This window comes from Trichoderma ghanense (assembly GCF_004382785.1).
Source record: "Trichoderma ghanense strain CCMA-1212 chromosome Unknown scaffold_0, whole genome shotgun sequence".
NCBI classification, from domain to species: Eukaryota; Fungi; Ascomycota; class Sordariomycetes; order Hypocreales; family Hypocreaceae; genus Trichoderma; species Trichoderma ghanense.
The window spans coordinates 343,885-366,203 of NW_027395663.1; the positions used below are offsets into that span (position 1 = coordinate 343,885).

Consider the following 22,319-nt stretch of genomic DNA (forward strand, 5'->3'; position numbering starts at 1 on the left):
GGACGGAGATGCTGGGCGATGCAATTGCTATTTGCAGATGTCGAGATCGCGGGTGGTCGCAGTGGGATGCTGGATGAGCGACGGCCTCGGTCTCACTCTCTGTGTCTGTCTCTCGCGCGCGTCAACGTTCGGTTGGATCAATGGATGGCCCTGGACAAGCTCCGTCGTCGCAAGTTGACGCCTCTGGACGGTCGACAGGTCCAGGTGATGCCCGGAGCCGCAAGCGGGTATTTATGTTCTGTGCGGGCGGCGCAATCGGTCGCAGGGGGGAGGAGATTCGCGAGGTTTGTCGAGCTGCGATGCTTTCTGCTGTCCGTCCAGCTGCCGTTGCTATTCCAGTTCCAGTTCCAGTTCCCAGTTCCCAATCCCTGATGGCACGTAGCCCAAAAGCTGCGGGTGCTGCAGGGCGAGCAGCTCGTCCACTAAAAAGGCCGCCGCCCGCCCAGGAGTGGAGGCTCCTGGAGGCGTTTGCGCCGGGCAGCAAATCACGTGGCGCGCAGTTGACGACGATGCCGCTCATCCACGGCCTCTGCTTGCGTATGTACGAATACCTCGCGATGCTGCGGGCCAGAGAGCTGCACGAGTGCATGACGCTGCGTCTGGGCGAGTACACACGTAGGCGTTCACCTCACAAGTTGTTGCAGAAGATGACGTTGCGATTTCTACAAGTACACATGTTGAGCTGCAAATACGAGGTTCCGGGTCTAAGCCTCTCTCCGCAAAAGCCAAACACCGCAAAGGTCTATGGATGGGACATGTCCTCTTCCCCGCAAAACGAATCGACATCAAACCAGTGCTGCATCTACTCTGCACATCTGTTAACAAGAGAACATACGCGTCTTCTGCTGCTTGATCCGTGGACTTACTCTTCGGCGCTGTTAACCTTACGTCGTTCTCCTTGTTGTCTTCACGGGCCTCGTCGAGGAGCTTATCGATGCCTCGGGTTTTCAGTGCAACCTGAATTCAACCGTCAGCACAAGCTAGACATCATCTCCTCGTTTGCAGCCGTTGCTCGACTTGACGGGTTCGTACACCTAGGCATTTCTGATACTCGTTGAACAAGTCGGCGCATTCCTTATTGTCCTTTTCCGCTCCACGGAGATACTCTGTCATTTGTGTAAGTCGAGTTGAACAGCTGCCTGACTTGGACCAAGGGAGGACGTCTCTCACTTTCGCTATACCACTTTAGAAAGCATGTGTCGTAGCGCCTTGATTTCGTAATATGTGAGCTTGATGTAGAGTTTGACCAGAGGTCATGGGCACACCTACTCCTTCACCTCGTTACACTCTGGCGCAAGTGATGCCGACATGTCTGTCCAGAATCGGGCGTCCCTGTATCAAAATTCACCGTGTAGATCAGGACAGTAATTGAGTTACAAGTGCAAGAGTATCGATTGTAGTCGTAAGAGATGATGAGAAACTGGCGGATGCTGAATGAAAAGTGCGATCCTACTCTTCGTCAAGTTGAAGATCAGAATGTCCGGCTTTCTTACTGTGCACAGTATGAAGAAGAGCAGCTAAATGCGCAGTGCCAGCCTCAGGTTGAATCTCCACTAAAAAGTTGGGTGCGCCTCGTCATTGGCCATATCCCCAGCATGTCTGGCTCCAGCCTAATTGGCGGGTTGACCCTTGTTTGCCCAACCTGAAGCCCCATAATTGAACTGCAGCTCAGGCCCAGCAGCAGCTTCGATTGAGTCTCTCCAATCACAATCCGATCGCGTCCCGGACGCGCCTCTCGCAATTTCGACAGCAGCGAGCGCATCATTATTCGACATCGTATGCATCACGTGCCGCTGTTGCTGCTGAAGCCCAAAGAGTCGCCGAATCGTCGCATCCGAATCATCTTCCCCCCATCGCCATGGCGCCTTCAGCCGCCAAGCTGAAGGAAGCGCTGATCGAGGGAACGCGGGAGGTGTACCAGGCAGAGCCCGATGGCACTTCCGTCAACAAAGTGCGACGGCACGTTGAAGAAAAGCTCGGGCTGGAGGATGGCTTCTTCACCAGCGAGGCGTGGAAGCAAAAGAGCAAGACCATTATCAAGGAGCAAGTCGTAGGTCTACCACTTGTCAAACAAGCTGCTGCTGGTCTTGCCGTTCTGTTCATGACCCCGCTAATGCGATGACTCCTACCTTAGGACAAATTGCTCGATGAAGACGCTTCTGAACCGAAATATGAGTCGGACACAAAAGCTGGCATCAAGCGGCAATCGTCCGAAATCGAGTCCCCCGAACCCAAGCGACGAAAGAAAGCATCGAGAGGTGCGAAGAAGAAGGAAGAGTCCGACGTTGATGAGAACCCAACAAAAGATTCAAAGGCCAAGGTCAAGAAGCTTGCAACTCGTCGCAAGGTGAAGGTGGACGATTCGGATGACGAAGATGCAAAGCTCGAGGAGAGCCCATCGCCTGCTGCAAATCGGAAACGAAACCTGAAGGAGGAGTCAGACGATGAAACGGAATCTAAACACAAGGCTGGCGGAGGTGCAAGTGTCAAGAAGGGAGAGACATCGGATGACGAGATCAAGCCCTCGGTGAAAGCCCAGTCCGATTCAGGAGCCGAGGATGCAAAGGCAGATGTCAAGAATGAGTCCAAGCCCGAGGTCAACGAGGAGGACGAGTACTCCGACGTCATCGACGAACCCCCGCCTCCAAAGCGCAAGAGGGGCGAGAAGAAGGAGGCTTCATCAAAGCCCAAGGCGGCCAAATCAGCCGTCAAAAAGGAGGCTGCCCCGGAGGACCCCAAGGAAGCGGAAATCAAGAAACTGCAATCGCACCTCACCAAATGCGGGATTCGAAAGCTGTGGCACAACGAACTCAAGCAGTATGGAGACAATGCCAACGCAAAGATCCGCCATCTCAAGAAGATGCTGGCGGACGTTGGTATGGATGGGCGGTTCTCCGAGGCCAAGGCCCGTGAGATCAAGGAGATGCGAGAGCTGCAAGCAGATGTTGAGGCCGCTCAGGAGATGGATCGACTCTGGGGAACAAGCTCTGGCGGAAGGGCTAGTAGAAGTAGTACCAAGACCGCTACAAAGCAAGCGAAGCCGGAAAGCGGGGAGGACAACGACGACGATGATAATGAGGAGGACGAGCCGACTTCTTTTGCTGCGAGACGCCGAAAAGCCCATGCGGATTTGGCGTTTCTAGGAGACGAGAGCGATTCCGACTAAGATGACTCGACTGCTAGTCATTTCTGATGCGTTTTGATTTACTCAGGGAGCGGGCGGGATATTTCAGTGTATGAATCATGTGGCATGGCGTTGAGTGTACAACCAGGAGGGCAAAACGGCACCAGTTATTGCATCTTTTGCTGTTCCTTCTTTTTTTCATGTACAAGTTTCTAGGTAGCAACAGCTGTGTGTGAAAGCTGGCGATGGGATACAAAAGGGAAAAAAAATATATTATGAAAAAAACGTCGTCTCGTCATTAAGTATCAAACGCTGACTGCTTGCAATATCTGTTTTACTTTAATCTGTCCAAGCCTTGTACACGATTCTCGCGCCGTACGTCTCGCCCTTCTTCAAGAGGACCATGTTCTTCCACTCAGGGACGTTGCACGCGTTGATCCAGCGGCCGGGCTCGCAGCAGAAGGCGCTCCGTGGGCCTCTCGCGGGCAGGCCCTCGGCAGCGGGCACATTGGTCAGGTCGCCGGTGTAGAACTGGAAGGACGGCTCGGTGCTGAGGACCTCGAGGTGGATGCCGGACTTGGGGTGGTAGGCGGAGAGGTTGAGGGCGAGGGGCTGGGACCGGGTATCGATGGGGACGGAGGACGGGTCGGTGGTGGTTGTGAAGCAGCGGTCGAACTTGGGCTCCTCGGCCTCGAGGACAAAGGGCTTGGAGGTGTCGATGTCGGGGAAGGGCACGGGGTTGCCGAGGGGGATGGAGTCGTCCTCGGCGGGGAGGTGGTTGTTGGTGGCGAGGGTGACGGTGGTGCCGGCGATGGTGTCGTCGCCGGTGAGGTTGAAGTAGGAGTGGTTGGTCATGTTGACGACGGTCTCGTCGGCGCCGCCGACCAGCCGCGCCTCGTACTCGATGCCCAGGACGAGGGCCTCCTTGCCGTCGACGACCTGGTTGCCGGTGGTGTAGACGACGGTGGCCTCGACGGTGCCCGGGTAGCCCTCGTCGCCGTCCTCGCTGCGGAGGGTGAACTCGACGCTCTCGCCGCCGCGGAGGCCGTCGACGCCGGGGATCTGCCTGGTGCCCACGGGCGTCGGGCCCTTCCAGATGCGCTTCCCCCAGCCCTCGTTGCCGCCGTGCAGGCTGTGCGGCCCGTCGTTGGCGGCGAGCTCGTACGACTTGCCGCCGTTGAGGCTGTTGATGCGGGCGTCCCTGATGCGGTTGGCGATGCGGCCGATAGTCTCGCCAAAGTAGGCCGTGTTGTACTTGACGTAGTGCTCCTGCTCGGGGAAGCCGAGGACGATGTTGGTGTCCTTGACCTTGAAGGACTGGATGATGGCCCCGAGGGGCAGGAACTTGAAGGCCGCGTCGGTCATGGTGGTGAGGATGAGGATGTGGCGAGTTTGGTGGTGGTTTTGAGCGGGATATGAGGGAGCGGGACTTGAGGAGGGCGAGCTTTTGGGTGATGTTTTATACTTTTACACGGAATGACATGCCAGACCTAAGGTATGTACAGTACGGGATAGGGCAGCTTGGAAGAAGAAGAAATAAGAATGTGATGGCGTCAGACTATGGAGAAGCTATGCGCATTAAACGGCCATTATCTCGGATATATTGATGCGTCGCCTTGGTATCCGCCCCCATTTGCCTCATTCAGGCTGTTTTGCAACCTTGAAGGCTCCGGTCGTTAGCCCGCATGAGCGGATATGGTGAACCTTGGGACGATCCACCGCGTTCTGTCGCACAGGGAGGGCCATCCATGAACGGCGGGGCAGATGGCGGGGTAAATTTGGAGTCTCTGAGTGCTTTTTTGTTGGAGAACTCGGCTGTTGGAAGCTCGGGGAATTTGCAGCTTCTCCAAAGGGATGGGGATGGGGACCCAGGGTCAATCAATATAGCCGGAATGCCTGCCAGTAGCTCGGAGACTCATGTCGGAAGTGTGTTTTGATTGACCTGAGCATGTAGCTCATATCGAGCAACCCATTTCATACTGTAGATACAGTAGAGTACCTAGTGTTTGCCACTGCAAACAAATGATATCTGTTTCTTGCTCGTCGTACATGCCTTGATGCACAAAGGCTGCAAGTGTGAATATCCGCTCAAACACGTCGTTTTCAAGGAGGCAAACTGCATCCATGTGACTACATAGGTGAGCGACAAACATGGAACTAAGGGAGTGGCTGGCTACCTTCGCCAGCACCTCTGCTTAGCCATCCAGCATCCCAGCAATTTCATATCCGGGTACGACTTTATTACTGCTAGGTACTATCACTACTAATATTACTAGTAGAAAAGATCCAGTTTGTGTTCTGCTACTACTGCTATATTTTTCTAGGCTTTCTGCTAATATCTACAAATCTCATAAATAAAGCAAGAAATCTAGCCTTTTACTCTGCATTAACAACCTAGGCAGACTTGGGATAGATACTTCTGGATAGCCAAGTTGGAGTACTGGCTAGGTACCTAGCCACTCCTAGAACAAACAGTCCACAAGGCTATTATAGGTACCGTATTTACTTGTATCCTACTGTGTATAGTGGTTTTGCTCTTTGCTTTGTTAGTACTCATAAACCCTGTATTATCTGTATCCGCAGAAGCAAACAAGGGTAAATGTTTGGTGGCGACTGAACTCGAGCTCATTCTCGGCCGGCAGGATACAGTATCTACGTAGAAAATGTACCTTACATACCTTGCAGGACCCCTGTGGAGCTCGGGCAAACGGCGCTGGGAAGCACCCGTGGGATTTCGATGCTACTGCGTACCCTGCGATGCAGTCCATGAAGAGTCGGGTGTCCAACGCTCTCCAATGTGCGTGCACATGCACCTCCGCAGTACAGTACATACATAAGCTTCACAACAGCGTGTCTTAATCGATCAAAAGCCCCCGTCCACGCAAACGGCACAGGTACCTGTACCTTACAGCGGGCTGGCTCCCCACAGCTGTTCCTAGTACCACCTCCATTACTCGGTAGCCGTGCAGAAGCGGACTGTCAGCCAGAGTGCCATCAGATCAAATCGCCGCCGCTCCCCCACGTGGCGCTCCAGCGGGATCCAAGTCGCAAGAGGCGGCGGCTGGTCTTGTGACGCTGCTTCCTGCAACGTTGGCCGGAGCCAGTCAGGCTGAGGCAGAGTCGCAGTCGCAGTCGCAGTCGCAAAGTCGCAATTACCGTCAGCTCCCCTGCAGAGCTCAAGCCGAGCCTGAGCCCTGAGTCTGAACAGATCTGAATCTGACTCAACTCACCTCGCCTCAACTGCAGTGGATGCCGCTCATGTCGCCGATGCGGCAGCTGCAGCGTTCCACCCGGCCGCCTGCGCGTCTCTCACTTTGCTCTCAGAACCCCAAACTCACCTCTCGCTGCTCGCCGGCAGCACTGATTGCTTGACCGCCCTCCGCGGCCCCCATTTCATGATCTCTGCCGGCTTCCCTCGCGCGCTCTCTTGCTCTTGCTTTCACGGTCCTTCTTCATCAACCGTCTCCGCCAGCTTCCAGTCGCCCTCGTCCTCACATCCCGATCTGCTCATCAAAGAGGAAAGAAACAGTCGGAAACAATGACAGACGTCGTAAACGCCACGCCCAAGCGGAAGAGAGGAGCCCACACCTCTGTATCGCCCTTGGCTTTCTCATTTGATCTCTCTGCCGCCGGCCCTCTGGAGGACACAGGCAGCCCTCGCTCGTCCACCGTCGTCCACAGGTTCCGCGGCCTGGCGCTTGGAAACGGCGGCTCAGTCGTCGAGGCTGCCGATGAGATGGACGTAGAATCGGATGCGTCTGCGAGGAAACGCCATAAGCCAGACCCAGACGAACACACCATCATCGCACAGGTACAGCCGCTGCCCGAGGCACAGCCCAAAGCGGTACTGGAGATGGACACTGACACAGTGGAAATGGTCGATCGTTCCGTGCTGCCGCCGCAAATACTGCCCTCAACCGAAGGCGTGCTCCAGACCGACACAGCTTCTCCCTCCATCAATCGCACGCCTGAGCCTGAGCCCCAGCCAAGAAAGAAAAGAGTCGGCACCCCGCCCCTCCGATTCAAGAAAGGGAACCCTTCAGATGGGCAATCTGACGCCGACGACGAAGCAGAAGTCGCGGACCCTTTGCGCGCCTCGCTGACCTGGCACGAGGATGAAATCACAATCTACGACCCTGATGATAAAGACGACGACGGCACAGGCATCAACGGCGTGGGATTCAAGCCAACCCCAGCTCTTGCACACGCGCGAATCATGAAGAGACGACAGCAGATGGCGGAATATCGGAGACGGGAGGAGAACGAAGCCAGAAACAAGAGAATGCAGAGACGCCGGGGAGAATTGGCTCTTTCGGCAAGGCGAGATCGCAAGTCGCCGTCTTCGAGGAGAGTCAGATTCATGGATGGAGAGAGCAGGAACCTGACCATGAAGGCATGATTATGGGTCCCTGCGATTCGTGATTGCGATTTCGTCACAGGTATCTCGGGCATAGTGACCGGCATCGCGACAGATGAGAATTTTCGGAGGATATTGAACCAATGACGGCGTTTGAGGGGCAGTTTCTTGATGACATGAACGACTTCCGGCTTTTGGGGGACGGACAAGGGACATAGGATAAGAGGACGGCATCTACAGAGATAAACCGCCTGGCGTTGAGAGATCCTTTTCTTTCCTCTTTACTGCTTTTTTCTTGTCTTTTTCTCTTTCATTTTGTTTTCCAGCTCAAAGAAGTCATAGTAGTTTTGCTTCTGATTGGCATTCGATATACCACAGTCCGGCCAATTGTTCCATTGGCGCTTCAATCTCCATCATTTACACCTTGAGCTCCTCGCATAAAGTGAACTGAAGATTGCCGTTATATCTAAGCAGTGTCTATATTCCTACACATAATAGTACAAGGCAGCTCGTCCGCCTACCCTTCACCAGAACTTATACCAAGCCCTGTTTCGTGCCTTTTGCTCTTCCTCTATCCTCAGCTGTTCGCGCCTCTCTTCGGCCAGTTTCCTTGCCTGCTCTTTCCGGTTCTGCGTGACCACCTCGATGTGTCGCTTCATCTGCATCTTCTCGGCGCGCCGTTGGTACTGGCAGTATTCGTAGGAGGCTATGCTACCCAGGATGAAGAAGCCAACTGCCCAATTGGCAGATTTGGCGGCATTGCCTGTCGCATCGTAAACCGTCAGCTACTCAAACCCCGTCCACTCACTCCAATGTATTCGGGGCGTTGAAAGGCACTACCTTGAATGACAAACTTCAGGCCGCCCAGGCCGGCGCCCGCCCCAATTCCCGTCAGCAGTCCTTGCCGCGCGCAGGGAGTGTTTGCGACATTTGCAAAGTCCTCCTTCTTGATCATCGACACGGCCTCTGAAAAGGCCGACCTGGAGTCTCTCGGGGTCCCATCCGGGTTCTTGTCCGGCCCTTGAGGCCCGGGAACCTGGTCGCCCTCCGCTATCGGCTTGGACCACACATGCAGCACCTTTTCGTTTGCACCGGGCCGCTCGTTGTCGTTGGTCGAGGCCATTGCTGGCTACCTTGCTTGTCGGATTGCTGGCATGGATGGCACTCGCCTTTTCATGGGAGCAGTTCCTCGATGACGCTGAAACGGATTTATACAGGTACCGAACGAATTGCTTGTTGTTGGTGGGGTGTGGCTGTGCAACGCTCTGATTGTGGCTGAAATCAATTAAAGATGTGGCGCGTGCTGCCCAGGTCCGTTCGCGTTTTCACGCGTATAGACGCGTCTCACTGGGACACACATACACACACATCTTTGCCGAACAGCCTGTGCGGGCCACCGTCCTTTTGTTGCTGGGCTCTGTTGGATCTTTGTTTGCCCACCTAGGACAGCCTCTGAGCATTCTGCGTTGCACTAACAGAGAGGGCAAAAAACAGCTGCTTCACACGAATCTCAACTCGTTCTTATAGCAGTTGTGCGCAGAACGCCATAATCCATGACGGCCCCATCAACCGACTAAGTTCAAGCCTCTCCAATTGCCAACTCGGCAGCGACCTCGAGACAATTGGCCGCCTTAGACGATGCCGAACACATCCCTTCGCCGCCCGACAAAGGGCTATAAGCGAGGAGGCAAGGTTGCATACCATGGCGCCAAAACCCGGACTTTCGCTGCGTCCTCGAGGGCCGAAGGTACCTCTGCCGATGAAAAGTGGGAGCGCACTCGTCTGGCCCAGAGCATCGACGACAGGATGGGCTTCGCCCGGTACGAGAGCGGCAAGAAGAAGGAAGGATGGCTAGTCAATGTCCAGCCGACCTCTGTCGAAGACGAGAGGATACCGGGCGGTCGAGCGGCGCTGGACTGCTACTTTATTGAGCTCGACGGAAGCACCTTCAAGGCTACGGTTGAATATGACCCTTACTTCATCATTGCGGTCAAGAAGGGTCGCGAATCGGAAGTCGAAGAGTGGGTGAAGAGGGTGCCGGGCGGAGGCGTTGTGAAAGCAATCAGGAGGATAGAGAAGGAAGATCTCAGCATGCCAAATCACTTGATGGGCTACCGACGCACATTCATCGAGCTCCGATTTGCCAATGTCAACGATCTGATGGCCGCGAGAAGAGACATTTTGCCGATTGCGGAGAAGAACAAGAAGAACATGAATGCCATGGACGCCTATGCCGAGGTTGCCACGTGAGTAACCTTCTCTTCCCTGCCGTCGAGATGTTCTTGAGAGCTGTTATGGGGACTAACACGCATATGACTATAGGAACAATGGCAATTTTGACCTTTTCGATAACGACTTACGAGATGACGAGCGAAACACGAGTACTTCCATTTCCGAAGCGAGCGACTTCATCGTCGATATGCGCGAATACGATGTTCCATACCACGTTAGAGTAATGATAGACCTAGGTACACGTCCCTGTCTACAGCATGGCTTGGGCTTGGCTAACTTGTTTCCTAGACATTAGAGTGGGAAAGTGGTATTTTGTCGAAGCCAAGCATGGTGTTACGAAAGTCACAGTAAACGAGGACCGATCTTTGCCAGCTGATCCGGTGGTTATGGCATACGATATCGAGACGTCAAAGCTCCCCTTGAAGTTCCCCGATGCGGCGACCGATCAGATAATGATGATATCGTACATGATCGACGGCCAAGGATTCCTAATCACCAACCGAGAAATCATTTCCGAAGACATCGGCGACTTCGACTATACACCAAAGCCAGAATACCCCGGCCCCTTTATGATCTTCAACGAGCCAGATGAAAAGTCTGTCATCGAGAGGTTCTTTCTCCACATCAAGGAGGCTCGTCCGACTGTCATTGCGACGTACAACGGTGACTTCTTCGATTGGCCCTTTGTTGAGGCGAGGGCGAGCGTCAACGGCATCGACATGTACCAAGAGATTGGCTGGAAAAAGGACAGCGAAGATCAGTACAAGTGCAGCTACAGTGTTCATATGGACTGTTTCCATTGGGTCAACCGAGACTCTTATCTGCCGCAAGGATCGCGAGGCCTGAAGGCCGTGACTGTCGCCAAGCTGGGATACGACCCCGATGAACTCGACCCAGAACTGATGACACCATATGCATCAGAGAGACCACAGACGCTGGCCGAATACTCAGTTTCCGATGCCGTGGCAACCTACTATCTGTACATGAAATACGTGCACCCCTTCATTTTCTCCCTCTGCACGATTCTGCCATTGGGAGGAGACGACGTCCTGAGGAAGGGTACCGGTACGCTCTGTGAGATGCTTCTCATGGTGCAGGCATATCAGCAGGAGATTGTGCTACCCAATAAGCACGTCACCCCGAAAGAAGCATTCTGGGACGGCCATCTACTCGATTCCGAGACGTATGTCGGCGGCCACGTCGAAAGTATCGAAGCCGGAGTATTTCGATCAGACATCCCCGTCAACTTTGCAGTTGATCCCGGTGCCGTGGACGAGCTTCTACGAGACCTGGACAATGCGCTCAAGTTCGTCATCACGGTGGAGGAGAAGAAGTCTCTCGACGACGTCACAAACTATGATGAGGTCAAGCAGCAGATCATGAGCAAGCTTCTGAATCTGAAAGAGACGCCTAATCGCAACGAGAGGCCACTCATTTACCATTTGGATGTCGCCTCCATGTACCCAAATATCATGACGACGAACAGGTTGCAACCGGATTCGATGATTTCGGAATCGGATTGCGCGGCCTGCGACTTCAATCGGCCAGGCAAGACATGTGATCGACGACTACCTTGGGCTTGGAGAGGAGAGTACATACCGGCCAAGAGAGACGAGTACAACATGATCAGGCATGCTCTGGAGAACGAAAAGTTCCCTGGCAAAACACCAAAGGCCCCCCCCAGGACATTTCAGCAGTTGAGTGCTGATGAACAGGCGAACCTGGTAAGGAAACGTCTCCAGCTCTACTCCCAGAAAGTATATCACAAAATCCACGACTCTACTACGATTGTTCGGGAGGCAATCATTTGCCAGCGAGAAAACCCCTTCTACATCAACACCGTCCGCGACTTCCGTGATCGTCGATACGACTACAAGGGCAAGGCAAAGGTCTGGAAAGGCAAGACGGATACGCTGAAGGCAGCTGGTGCCCCCAGCAATGAGATTGAGGACGCGAAGAAGATGAGTATTGTGTACGACTCTCTACAGCTCGCGCACAAGGTCATCTTGAACTCCTTCTACGGTTACGTCATGAGAAAAGGCTCTCGCTGGTATTCCATGGAGATGGCGGGCGTTACCTGCTTAACGGGAGCCACGATTATCCAACTTGCTCGTCAGCTTGTCGAGCGCCTCGGCCGGCCTCTCGAGCTGGACACCGACGGTATTTGGTGTATGCTTCCGGCGACCTTCCCGGAGAACTTTGCGTTTAAGCTCAACAACGGGAAGAAGATGAATATCTCTTACCCCTGCGTCATGCTCAACCATCTGGTGCACGACAAGTTCACCAACCACCAGTATCAGACTTTGGTTGATCCCAAAACATTCAGATACGAAACCCACAGCGACAACTCCATCTTCTTCGAGGTCGATGGGCCGTACAAAGCCATGATCCTGCCCACGTCAAAAGAAGAAGACAAGAATCTGAAGAAGAGATATGCCGTATTCAATGATGACGGCAGTCTGGCGGAGCTGAAGGGATTCGAAGTGAAGCGTCGTGGTGAGCTTAAGCTGATCAAGATCTTTCAGCAACAGATCTTCAAGTTCTTCCTGGAAGGAGAAGATTTGACGCAATGCTACACTGCCGTGGCAAAGGTTGCAAACCAGTGGCTCGATGTGCTGCACAACAAGGGATCTACGCTTGCAGACGAAGAGCTGATGGAGCTGATTTCCGAGAATCGAAGCATGTCCAAGACCCTCGAGGAGTACGGCAGTCAAAAGTCCACCAGCATCACAACAGCACGTCGTCTTGCCGACTTCTTGGGCGAGCAGATGGTCAAGGACAAGGGACTGAACTGCAAGTTCATCATTTGCTCTCGGCCTCGAAATGCGCCCGTCACGGAGCGAGCCGTTCCCGTCGCCATCTTCTCTGCAGAGGAGACTGTGAAGCGCGCCTATCTGAAGAAGTGGCTCAAAGAGGAGCCTGCGGATACCGACCCCCGAGCTCTCTTGGACTGGGATTACTACCTGGAACGTCTGGGGTCCGTCATCCAGAAACTCATCACCATTCCTGCCGCGCTGCAAAAAGTGCGCAATCCCGTGCCTCGGGTGCCTCACCCCGACTGGCTTCAGCGAAGGATCAATATCAAGGATGACAAGATGAAGCAAAAGAAACTTACGGATCTCTTCAGCAGCAAAGAGCCGCTGGCGGATATTACGAATATCAACGGACCTCGCGCGGAGGACATGGAGGATTTCGGCTCCAAGCTACTGAAGCCCAAACAGCTCGGGGCACTCATCGCATCGTCGCAGATACAGACCACCTCCCAGAAGCGCAAGTCTCCCGAGCCGGCAGAGGAGCCAAATCCCATTGCCGCCTTGCCAAGCGCCATGCCCAATCCCTCTGATGACTATGTCAGGTTCTTGCAGTATCAGAAGAAGAAGTGGAAGCTGCAGAAACAGGCACGTATTCGCAGGAGGCAGCTGTTTGGCGAGAGGAGAGGCAACGTCAGCAGCAACATTCAGCAGACTTTCATGAAGCAGGCTCACCTGACCTTTATGAACACGTGGCAGCTGCTCCAGCTCAAAGCCACTGATACTCCCGGCATCGTGACGGCGCACGTCTTGATTGACGCAAAGATCCACACGCTAAAGATCAATGTCCCCCGACAGGTCTTCCTCAATCTCAAGAGGGAAGAGCTGCCAGATGTCGAGATTGCCGGCTGCGAGGTTGAACAGGTCAACTATACTCTTCCCAACGGCCACGAGTCCAAGCATCTTTTCAAGCTCACTGTGCCCGAGGACGTGTACTTTAACGAAGCAGAGAAATTTTCGCTCTTGTTCAACCATCCCAGCGTAGAGGGTGTGTACGAGAAGCAAGTGCCCCTGAACATTCGCGCAGTGCTTCGGCTGGGTAACCTCTGTACCATTGACGAGGAACAAGAGGCTGTTCTTGGCAAAGGCCTCGAGCAGGGTTTCGACCTGATGGGTCTGAAACGACCTGCAAAGCCAAAGGCTTATTTGGAGTCGTCTCCCTTGGCTTACATCTACATCTCGCATATTACTGCGGGAGATCGTCAAATCTTTGGTCTGTTCTCCACGACAAGCGACCAGGCTTACGTCGTGATACTTCAGAAAGGACGAGACTCAGGATCAGACCTGCCAAACATAACGAAATTGTACTCAGAACTGCTGGCGAAGAGAGCAGAGGAGGCTGCGGGAACGAATTGGCAGGATTGCTTCAAGTACCAAGAGAAGATCACCTTCAAGGTCACACAGGTGACGACACGGCGCAAGGCTCACTTGGAGGTGGCCGATGTGGTCCGAAAGCTCCGCAAAGACGAGTCGCGGCCGCAAATGATGGTCATCCAGTCTTCTCAGCGGAACCTCCTTGTTCACGACATTCCTATTCTGGGCGAGTTTCCGGTATTGCCGCTCAAATACGATGCCTCTGACAGCTCATTACCTCCTCTTGGCTGGCAAGCGGTTGTCGCACGGCGTCTGGTCGGGCATTATCTGGGGCTGGGATCGTGGATTTTGCACCTCACAGCCCTGGCACGCTACGGCGATGTTCCCCTGTGCAACTTGGAGCGTGATGATCCTCGGTTCCTGATCGACATTGCGTACGCCAGACGGCTGCAGGCGAACGGCGTTGTGCTGTGGTGGTCTCCTGATCCCCGGCCTGATCACGCTGGTTATGAAAAGGACGACATTACGGGGTCTCTTGATACCGTCAAGATGCCTAGCATCAACAACCCCGGGACGTTCTCGTCTGTCTGCATCGACCTAGATGTTCGCAACCTCGCCATCAACACGATCTTGACCTCGTCCCTGATCAACGAGCTGGAAGGCGCTGAATCAATCTCTTTCAATCCCACGGCCGACGGATCGGAGATTCTGGCCTCGGAGAACGGATTCGCCAATGCCGGAGTCCTGGTCCTCCGCGAGATGGTCAAGGCTTGGTGGGCAGAGGCTTGCAAGGGCAGCACAATGGCCGATGTGCTCGTCCAGCATCTCGTCCGCTGGGTCGAGAATCCGGATTCGTTCATGTACGACCGAGCACTGCACTACTATGTGCAGATGATGTCCCGCAAGGCGTTCCAGCAGCTCATGGCGGACTTTAGGCGTGTTGGCTCACAGGTCATCTTTGCGAGTGCAAACCGGCTGATTCTGCAGACAACCAAGGCGGAAGTTGGCAACGCCTTTGCTTACAGCCAGTACATCATCAAGTCGATCAAGAGCAAGTCGCTGTTCCACTTCATCGACCTGGAGATCAAGGAGTATTGGGACTATCTGGTGTGGTACGACGAGTTCAACTACGGTGGAAAAGCCTGTCAGCAGGTTGCCGACTCTGACGAGCAGAACCTGGAGACGATTATGCACTGGCAGATGGCCACGTTTTTGCCTCTCCGGCTGCAGCCGGTCTTCCAGGACTGGGTGATTGAGTTCATCCAGCTGATGCACAGACTCAAACGCCCAGAGAAGAACGACCCCGAGTCGACTCCGCGGCTCACCCAGCTGCCGAACAGGGACCAAGAGCTCGACGGCGACACGCAAATCATCCTGGGTAAAGCTTTTGAGAAGCCGCTTAAGAAGGTCATTGTCGGGCTCATCAACCAGCAGAAGCGCGAGCTCCTGCATCCGGAGCTGGCGGAAGACTACAGCTTCCCCTCGTTGCCCGGTTCGCACCTCCAGCTGCGCAACCCGATCCTCGAGCTCGTCAAGTCCATCATGCAGGTGCTCTCCCTGGACAAGAACATCACGCTCGAAGCGAGGCTGCTGCGCAAAGAACTGCTCGCGCTCTTTGAGATTCGCGAGTTCTCCAAAGAGGGCACCTTTGCGAATCCTTCGGAGAGCCTGAAGCTGCTGCAGGTGTCGTGCGACAGCTGCACCATGGCGCGCGACCTCGACTTCTGCCGCGACGAGGACCTGATTGGCGCCCCCGGGGACAACGGCGGCGGCGGCGGCCAGAGCTGGCAGTGCGGCTTCTGCGGCAGCGAGTTCGACAGGGTGGGCCTCGAGGAGCGGCTGCTCGCCATGGTGGAGGGCTGGGCGACGGAGTGGGCCGTGCAGGATCTCAAGTGCGAGCGGTGCGGCGCGCTGAGGGTCAACGACTTTATGGAGCACTGCACTTGTAGCGGGGGGTGGAAGGAGGTGTTGTCGAGGGAGGAGGTTGTGCGGAAGCTGGGCGTGATGAGGAGGGTGGCGAGGTATTATGGCTTGAAGATGCTTGGGAATGTGGTTGAGGGGCTTTATGAGGGGTTGTAAAAATAGGGGGGGGAGGAAGGGGGGAAGGGAAACATACGGGTTATTATTGAGGTGGCGTTTATAATGGGGTTTGTTTTGCATTCTGGGTTATTTGAAGCTGTGAGTCGATATATTCCATCCGTTTTATGAGATGTTTTTGTAAGATTGAGTATGCAATGTGATGCTGCTGATGCTGCTGAAGCCTCGTTTTTAGCATGAATTGTTGTCCTCGACTCCCATCTTGGTCTATACCTGTGATGTATGCGTTTGGTTTCTGTCTCTCAATCATAGCCCATTCCGCCAAATATGTCACCCTTACCCATATGCCATGACCTTCTAGTAGCTGACTCTGATCCAGTCCAAGTAAAGAAGCAGAACGACGCCTGTCCTCTAAATACCACATCCTCCTCACCCCGCAAACCCCCCGCGCGCCATCTTCTTCGCCCTCGCATCCCGCCTGTTGTGATTCGCCCTCGCCCCCTTATGCGCCTCCTTATTCTTCCTCGCCATTTCCGTCTCCTTCTCGCCCGTCGGCCCGGCGACGTTGCCGCCTCCTCCCCTACCACGACCTCCTCCTCCTCCTCCTCCCCGACCACGCCCTCCTCCTCCTCCTCCTCTTGCGCGGCCGCCACCTCTTCCGCCCCTGCTGGTGGAACTGCCTCCGTCCGGATCGCTCTCCTCGGCGCCTGAACCGGCGGCGGCGGCGGCGGCGGCGGCCCTCCACGACGTGCGCTCGAGCTGCGCCTGCTGGCCGCTCCACGCGTACTTTGCCTCGAGGCGCTTCATCTGCGCGGGATTCCGCTGCAGCATGACGGCCCAGCCCTCGATGGCCTCGTCGGCCATGCCCGTCTCGTCGCGCAGCTTCGCCCTTGCGCCGCTCCGCCTCGTCTCGGCGTCTCGGCCAAAGACCTTGCTATCCCCCTGGAACGCGCGGAAGAGCAGCTCCTCGTTGCTGTCCGCCTCCTGGCTGCTGCCCGCGTCGACGGTGCCGCCCACGTCCGCGGCGTCGTAGGTGTCGTCGCGCTCGTCGTCGTCCGGATCGAGCGCCGCGAGGGCGGAGAGGATGGCGGCCTTGTTGGGGGCTGTGGACTTGTCGCGGAGGACGTCGTCGGCTGTCTTGTCGGGGTTCTTCTTGCCGAAGGAGAGCTTGGACGTGTCGACTGCAAGGCGGTCGAATTCGTCGTCGTCGAAGACGTTGCGCCTTGTGGGTAGTTGGGGGGGTGTTGGGCGAGGGGCAAGGTCTTTGTGTGGTTTGATGTCGGGTTGTGTATGTGATCTTTTTCACATTGTTAGCTTGGTTATACCAAAAAAAAAAAATTCGCCTCTCATGAGATGAGAGATATGAGGAGTTGGACTCACAATGGCTCGCTTCTATCTGCGGTAGCGAGATGGGGCGGTAGCGTCTCATCAATCAGATTCGCAATGACTTGCTCGACGTCGTCGTGGTACTCATCCAGGCACTTTACTATGAAACCGGCGCCCAGGTCCGGGAACAGGTCTTGCACATGAGCAATTTGGCTCATCTGGTGGACGTGCATCTCCGCTTGCACGTCCTCGGGTGCTTCTCTCCCCTTGCCCTTGTCCAACTTCCTCTTGACCAGCTTCTTTGGCCTGACGATGATGCCTGTTTTGAAGGATTCCAGCGCTGTGATGCGATTCTTGATGTTCGACGGTGTCGATGTTGACGACTCTACTTTTCGGAGCAGTGTCTTTAGTATCGGTGTATTCGTCACAAGGTCCGCTCCCAGGGAATCGTTGGGATTCAGGGGCCCCTTCTTGTGTGCTTCGGCAGCAACCTGAATGGCATACAGCTGATCGCTAATCATGGACCATTTCGGAGGTTCCACCTCCGTCAAGCCAACGAGACACAGATAGACGGTCGTGATGATGGTCTTGCGCAGGGGCGGATTGACGACCCGGAAGCACGTCACCAGGCCATCGAAGAAGTCGGATCCGGCGAGCAGCAGCATGCACGCGTCGGGAGAGGCATGCAGCAGCGGGTTCAGCCGCGCGAGCTCCCGCTCGACGAGCTTGAGGTCGCCCTTGCTGCCGGCGTCGAGGTGCGGGATGAGGAGCTTCTTGAGGCCGAGCAGCGATGCTTCGAGGGGGGCGGCGTGGCTGGCGAAGAGCCGCGCCAGCAGGGGCGCCGTGTGCCTCTTTGGAAATATCCGGGCGAAGCCAGCGAGGAAGTGGGCGTCTAGCAGGCGAGGAGGAGGAGGGGATGCTGTGAGGATGCGTGATGCGAGGCGGAGTATCGTCTTGAGCAGCCGGGGGGACCACGATGATGCTATTATTGTCTTTGCGTCGGACTCTGACTCTGCTGCCGCCTCCTCGACAAACGTCGATACAAACGTCGTCAGGGGGCTGTCGTCTGCGGTCTCCTTTTTGAACGCGGCGTCGTCCAGGTCGAGGTAGGCTTGCGAGAGGGCGATCCAAGCTTCTGATAGAGCTTCCCACTCGTCTGGTGAGATGTGCTGCCGCCACGAGGCCTTTGGGAACGGCGCAACGGGGGGTAGAGAAGAGCTCATGGCCGTTGTTTTCCTTTCTCTCTTTTCCTGGTCGAGTATCGAGGGTGTGTAGAAGCCAGTGAGCAGTCCGAGTACCAGAAAAAAAAAAAGCAGTTGTCCCGTCTCCTTATAAGCAATTCTCCGCCCTTGAAGCTTCTCACTCTCACTCTCTCTCTCACTCAAAGCATCTGCATCATCGCCGGATGATTCACTGGACCCAAGCTTCGTCTCCATCCGGTTAGTCCGAGACCAAACCCACGCTTCACCGACCCCCGGCCAAAACCCACCAATCGCAGCACCACAATCACTCAGAAGCTGCCGTCTCCGTAACGGGACTAGCGCAGCGCACAGCGAGAGCCCTACAATTTGCAACCCCACCAAAAAAAAAGAGTTCCGCGATAATTGGCTTGGACTTTTGCACTTTCCTCTTAACAACAGCATCAAATCGCTAATTACCTTCAACGGCCTCATCACTTTGCCGCAACGCAGATCGCGCATCTTCAATTCCACCCAAACCGATCCGTTCGAGTCGTGAAGCCGTCACTCAAAATGTCTTACCAGAAGAACGAGAAGGACGTCCAGGAGCCGGCCGTTCGTCATCACCCCATCCTCCTCCTAGGCCGAAGCTTGGGAGACAGCATCCAGCAATAATCGCTAATAATATCCCGTCAATTTCTGCAGAAGAGCCACAAGATCCGCATCACCCTGTCTTCCCGCAAGGTCCAGGTCCTCGAGAAGGTCTGCTCCGAGATCATCGACCGCGCAAAGACCAAGGACCTCCGCGCCAAGGGCCCCGTCCGCCTGCCCACCAAGTGCCTGACCGTCACTCCCCGCAAGACCCCTTGCGGTGAGGGTTCCAAGACCTGGGACCGCTTCGAGATGCGCATCCACAAGCGTCTCATTGAGTGCGTTTCTTTTCCCCCTTTCCCCTTTCCTTTTCTCTGTTTCTGTTCCGCTTTCTATGGGCATCAACTTTGAGGGACACCGCCGCTAATCTTGTATTGTTTGATGCAGCCTCCACGCCCCTACCGAGGTCGTCAAGCAGATCATTGTCAACATCGACGCTGGTGTCGAGGTTGAGGTCACCATTGCTGCTTAAGCGAAGCTCCAATCTCGTAAAGATGCTGGAGTGGCGCTGAGGGTGGTTGAGACCGCTCTCGAAGCAGATAGGCACCCAATAAACTGGTTCAAGACATATATCCTCGGTTTCTTTTCGAATTGATAGTGACTGTGGTCCTCTTGCTTTTCTCCGCCAAGACATGTAGATTCGGACGTCTTGAAAGCCAATCGGAGGAAGCCATAAGACCATACACACATAAACACTGCCAATTCTTTCCCTCCCCACATCATCTTCACACTCTTAAAGGGATTTTACTTGTTCGCTGATTGACCTGTTCATGTAAAGTGCAGCCTGGAAACGCCATAGATTGTCCGCCGTAAAATGCAGAACACGTATTCGTATTGAACGCCATATTGATCCCTTCATGAACTCCATCTCATGCCCGTTCGAGCCCCTGTCCATATTAGACGTCCGTAAATATCAAGGCTAGTTAAAAATCCCACTGTGTACATTCTCGCGGCGGCGGTAGCTCTGGCATCAGCCCATTGGCGAATACCCCTGTCTGAGCAAAGGCAGCCCACTGCTTCTTCACCACATCGCTATATTCTTCAATAGGCAGTTCTGTATCCTTATTATAGCCTGGAGGGCCATTGGGGAACCAGATCCTCGTCCACGTGCCGTCAAAGGCGCGGATTCCGGGCTGTCCGCCCTGATACGTCACCGGCTTTCCCTTGAACGTGGCGAGCCGCCCATCCATTGTTTTTGTGCTGTAACTTTCGATAGGAGGGTGCTGTTTTGAGCTATTAGGAGGGTAGGGGTTATTGCTGTTCGCCGCACCTCCCGCCTGAGCAGGTTGCTGGGCCGCTGCAAAAGGGTTCTGGCTGGCCTGTTGCTGCTGTCCGAACGGGCTCGCGTTCGTCTGCCCGAAGCTTGGTCTAGAAGCTTGGTTCACCGACGCCCCAAATGGTGACGGCTGAGAAGGTTGTTGCTGTTGTTGGGCGAATGGATTGGGAGCAGCGGCCGCAGGGCCTTGATTTGCAGATGCGAATGGGTTGGCAGCGGGTGCGGATGGCTGTCCAAAGGGAGAGGCAGCTGCAGGTTGAGCCGGCTGAGCAAATGCGCTTGGGGCGTTGTTGGGCTGGTTCGAGATGCTTGAGCCAAAGGGATTTGGTGCACTGGGCCCTTGTGAGCTGGCAAAGGGATTGGCAGCAGGAGAAGGGCCAGCGTTTGTTGCGGCAAAAGGACTTGCGCCAGCGCCAGCCGCAGAACCAAATGGATTCGGCTTCTGACCAAGCTGACTAGGCTGGCCAAAAGCACTTCCTTGTGTCTGAGATTGCCCGAATGCACTGGGTTGAGCGTTTGGCTGAGGTGCCTGGCCAAAAGCCGGGGCACCAAACGGACTAGGTTTGGCCCCGAGAGCAGACGGCTGACCAAAGGCCGACGTCGCTTGTGGTTGACCAAAGGCAGAAGCAGCCTGAGCCGGCTGCCCGAATGCTGATGATGGTTGCGTTGGCTGCCCGAATGCCGATTGTGGGGGTTGGCCAAAAGGGTTCGGCCGTTGTCCAAGAGCGGTCGGTTGGCCAAAGGCGCTTCCTGTTGTCTGTGTCGCCATGGCCGCGTTTCCGCCAAAGGGGCTTGCGGCTGCGTTCGACCTTCTTCCCACGAGAAATTCCCCAAACGGCGCACCCTGGGTTCCCTCTCTGCATATATCGTGTCTGTTCGGGTGTCGGTTCTCTCCCTCGACAATGAATCGTGCCGCCTCCATGGGATTTCGCGCGGCGCTTTCCATTTGCTGCTTCGCATTTTGGTAGAGTTGTTGTGCTTCATTCAGCTGCGCGCGTCTCTGTTAGAACCAATCATGGGGGAATGCGGACAGAAGTGAGATCCCTACAGCCTGCTGTTCGTTTCCCGAGGCCTTGCCCATGAGATAGTGGAGTCTGAGTTCCTCGAAGCTCTGTTCGCGCGGATAGCCTCCAAAGAGCTGGTCCGGAGCGTCTCGCCCCGGAGCATACGCAGACAGAATCCATTGGGGCGCGTCAGACGTCAGATCTTTCTCGATGACTTCGGGAGTTATGCTGTATTTTGCTGTTTTGCAGAGGTCAGCTCCGTCGAGAGCGGTTCGAATCCGTGCATCTCTCACATAACGCGCTGTCATTGGCGCCTGAGGTGGTTCCTCCCAAGGTTCCGAAGCGGTTCGAGGACTGGTTGCGATTGCCTCCGGCATTGGGGTGCTCGTAGCGACAGCTGTCTGAGAGACGGGAATGATGAGTATCTGGTGCAAGGGAGCATCTCGCGGGGACAGCTTCCGGAGGAGCGTGAACGTACTGCCGAACTTGCAATAACCTTGCTGGTAGAATCTGCACACCGCCATGATGGGCAGCAGATGACGTTTTCAGTATGTGCGCAGCAGTTATGCCATTGCGAAATAGTGAATTTCCAACGGCGGCTCGCGATGGTGGTGAGAAGAGGAAGAGAAGCAACAGAGGTGTCGGAGCAATTAAAGGTTGGCGATTAGATAAGGTACCAGGCAGGGAAAGATGAAGGCAAGTTCCATGCCAGCAAAGACAGCCTTGTGCAGCCTTGGACCATTGATTGGCTGTCTGGTGCCCTCTCAGAAGAAAATGGCCAATCACATCATGTCTAGCATTGCAGCGTTATTTGTACCTTAGGTACCTGTATCCATTCTGCTCGTCCTTCTGGAGCCAATCGATGTGAGCTCTTTGCGGAAATCAACCGTATCCTAGAAGGATGTATGAGAGAACGGGCTACGATGTTAATAAAAATTTCTTGTTTTTTTTTTTTTTTGTATATATTTGGTGCCAAGTATGTTTTGATTTTTCCCAATCACTTGTCCTAA

General features: G+C 54.9%; 9 protein-coding genes across 9 annotated transcripts; 4 read left to right on the plus strand and 5 right to left on the minus strand.

Moving 5' to 3' along the window:
* Nucleotides 1-802: 802 nt before the first annotated feature.
* On the minus strand, nt 803-1,310 carry CCMA1212_000122 (Mitochondrial distribution and morphology protein 35; the record flags this gene model as incomplete). Its single annotated transcript, XM_073697607.1, has 5 exons — nt 803-807; nt 867-957; nt 1,033-1,106; nt 1,171-1,208; nt 1,270-1,310. 5 exons carry the CDS (start codon nt 1,308-1,310, stop codon nt 803-805), a joined length of 249 nt encoding a protein of 82 aa, XP_073562754.1.
* Nucleotides 1,311-1,858: 548 nt separating this feature from the next.
* On the plus strand, nt 1,859-3,166 carry CCMA1212_000123 (uncharacterized protein; the record flags this gene model as incomplete). Its single annotated transcript, XM_073697608.1, has 2 exons — nt 1,859-2,050; nt 2,135-3,166. The coding sequence occupies 2 exons, from the start codon at nt 1,859-1,861 to the stop codon at nt 3,164-3,166; spliced, it is 1,224 nt and encodes a 407-aa protein (XP_073562753.1).
* Nucleotides 3,167-3,463: 297 nt separating this feature from the next.
* CCMA1212_000124 (Bifunctional protein GAL10) lies at nt 3,464-4,489 on the minus strand (the record flags this gene model as incomplete). The annotated part of the gene is made up of 1 exon (XM_073697609.1): nt 3,464-4,489. The coding sequence occupies one exon, from the start codon at nt 4,487-4,489 to the stop codon at nt 3,464-3,466; it is 1,026 nt and encodes a 341-aa protein (XP_073562760.1).
* Nucleotides 4,490-6,662: 2,173 nt separating this feature from the next.
* Nucleotides 6,663-7,523, plus strand: CCMA1212_000125 (uncharacterized protein; the record flags this gene model as incomplete). The annotated part of the gene is made up of 1 exon (XM_073697610.1): nt 6,663-7,523. The coding sequence occupies one exon, from the start codon at nt 6,663-6,665 to the stop codon at nt 7,521-7,523; it is 861 nt and encodes a 286-aa protein (XP_073562759.1).
* Nucleotides 7,524-8,005: 482 nt separating this feature from the next.
* CCMA1212_000126 (Cytochrome c oxidase protein 20) lies at nt 8,006-8,604 on the minus strand (the record flags this gene model as incomplete). Its single annotated transcript, XM_073697611.1, has 2 exons — nt 8,006-8,244; nt 8,322-8,604. 2 exons carry the CDS (start codon nt 8,602-8,604, stop codon nt 8,006-8,008), a joined length of 522 nt encoding a protein of 173 aa, XP_073562758.1.
* Nucleotides 8,605-9,119: 515 nt separating this feature from the next.
* CCMA1212_000127 (DNA polymerase epsilon catalytic subunit A) lies at nt 9,120-15,916 on the plus strand (the record flags this gene model as incomplete). The annotated part of the gene is made up of 3 exons (XM_073697612.1): nt 9,120-9,727; nt 9,804-9,949; nt 10,002-15,916. 3 exons carry the CDS (start codon nt 9,120-9,122, stop codon nt 15,914-15,916), a joined length of 6,669 nt encoding a protein of 2,222 aa, XP_073562757.1.
* Nucleotides 15,917-16,303: 387 nt separating this feature from the next.
* On the minus strand, nt 16,304-18,423 carry CCMA1212_000128 (Activating signal cointegrator 1 complex subunit 2; the record flags this gene model as incomplete). The annotated part of the gene is made up of 2 exons (XM_073697613.1): nt 16,304-17,171; nt 17,255-18,423. The coding sequence occupies 2 exons, from the start codon at nt 18,421-18,423 to the stop codon at nt 16,304-16,306; spliced, it is 2,037 nt and encodes a 678-aa protein (XP_073562752.1).
* A 528-nt stretch (nt 18,424-18,951) lies between these two features.
* On the plus strand, nt 18,952-19,501 carry CCMA1212_000129 (40S ribosomal protein S20; the record flags this gene model as incomplete). Its single annotated transcript, XM_073697614.1, has 3 exons — nt 18,952-18,993; nt 19,084-19,307; nt 19,417-19,501. 3 exons carry the CDS (start codon nt 18,952-18,954, stop codon nt 19,499-19,501), a joined length of 351 nt encoding a protein of 116 aa, XP_073562751.1.
* Nucleotides 19,502-19,952: 451 nt separating this feature from the next.
* CCMA1212_000130 (Nucleoporin AMO1) lies at nt 19,953-21,833 on the minus strand (the record flags this gene model as incomplete). The annotated part of the gene is made up of 2 exons (XM_073697615.1): nt 19,953-21,305; nt 21,354-21,833. The coding sequence occupies 2 exons, from the start codon at nt 21,831-21,833 to the stop codon at nt 19,953-19,955; spliced, it is 1,833 nt and encodes a 610-aa protein (XP_073563387.1).
* Between the last annotated feature and the right edge of the window lie 486 nt (nt 21,834-22,319).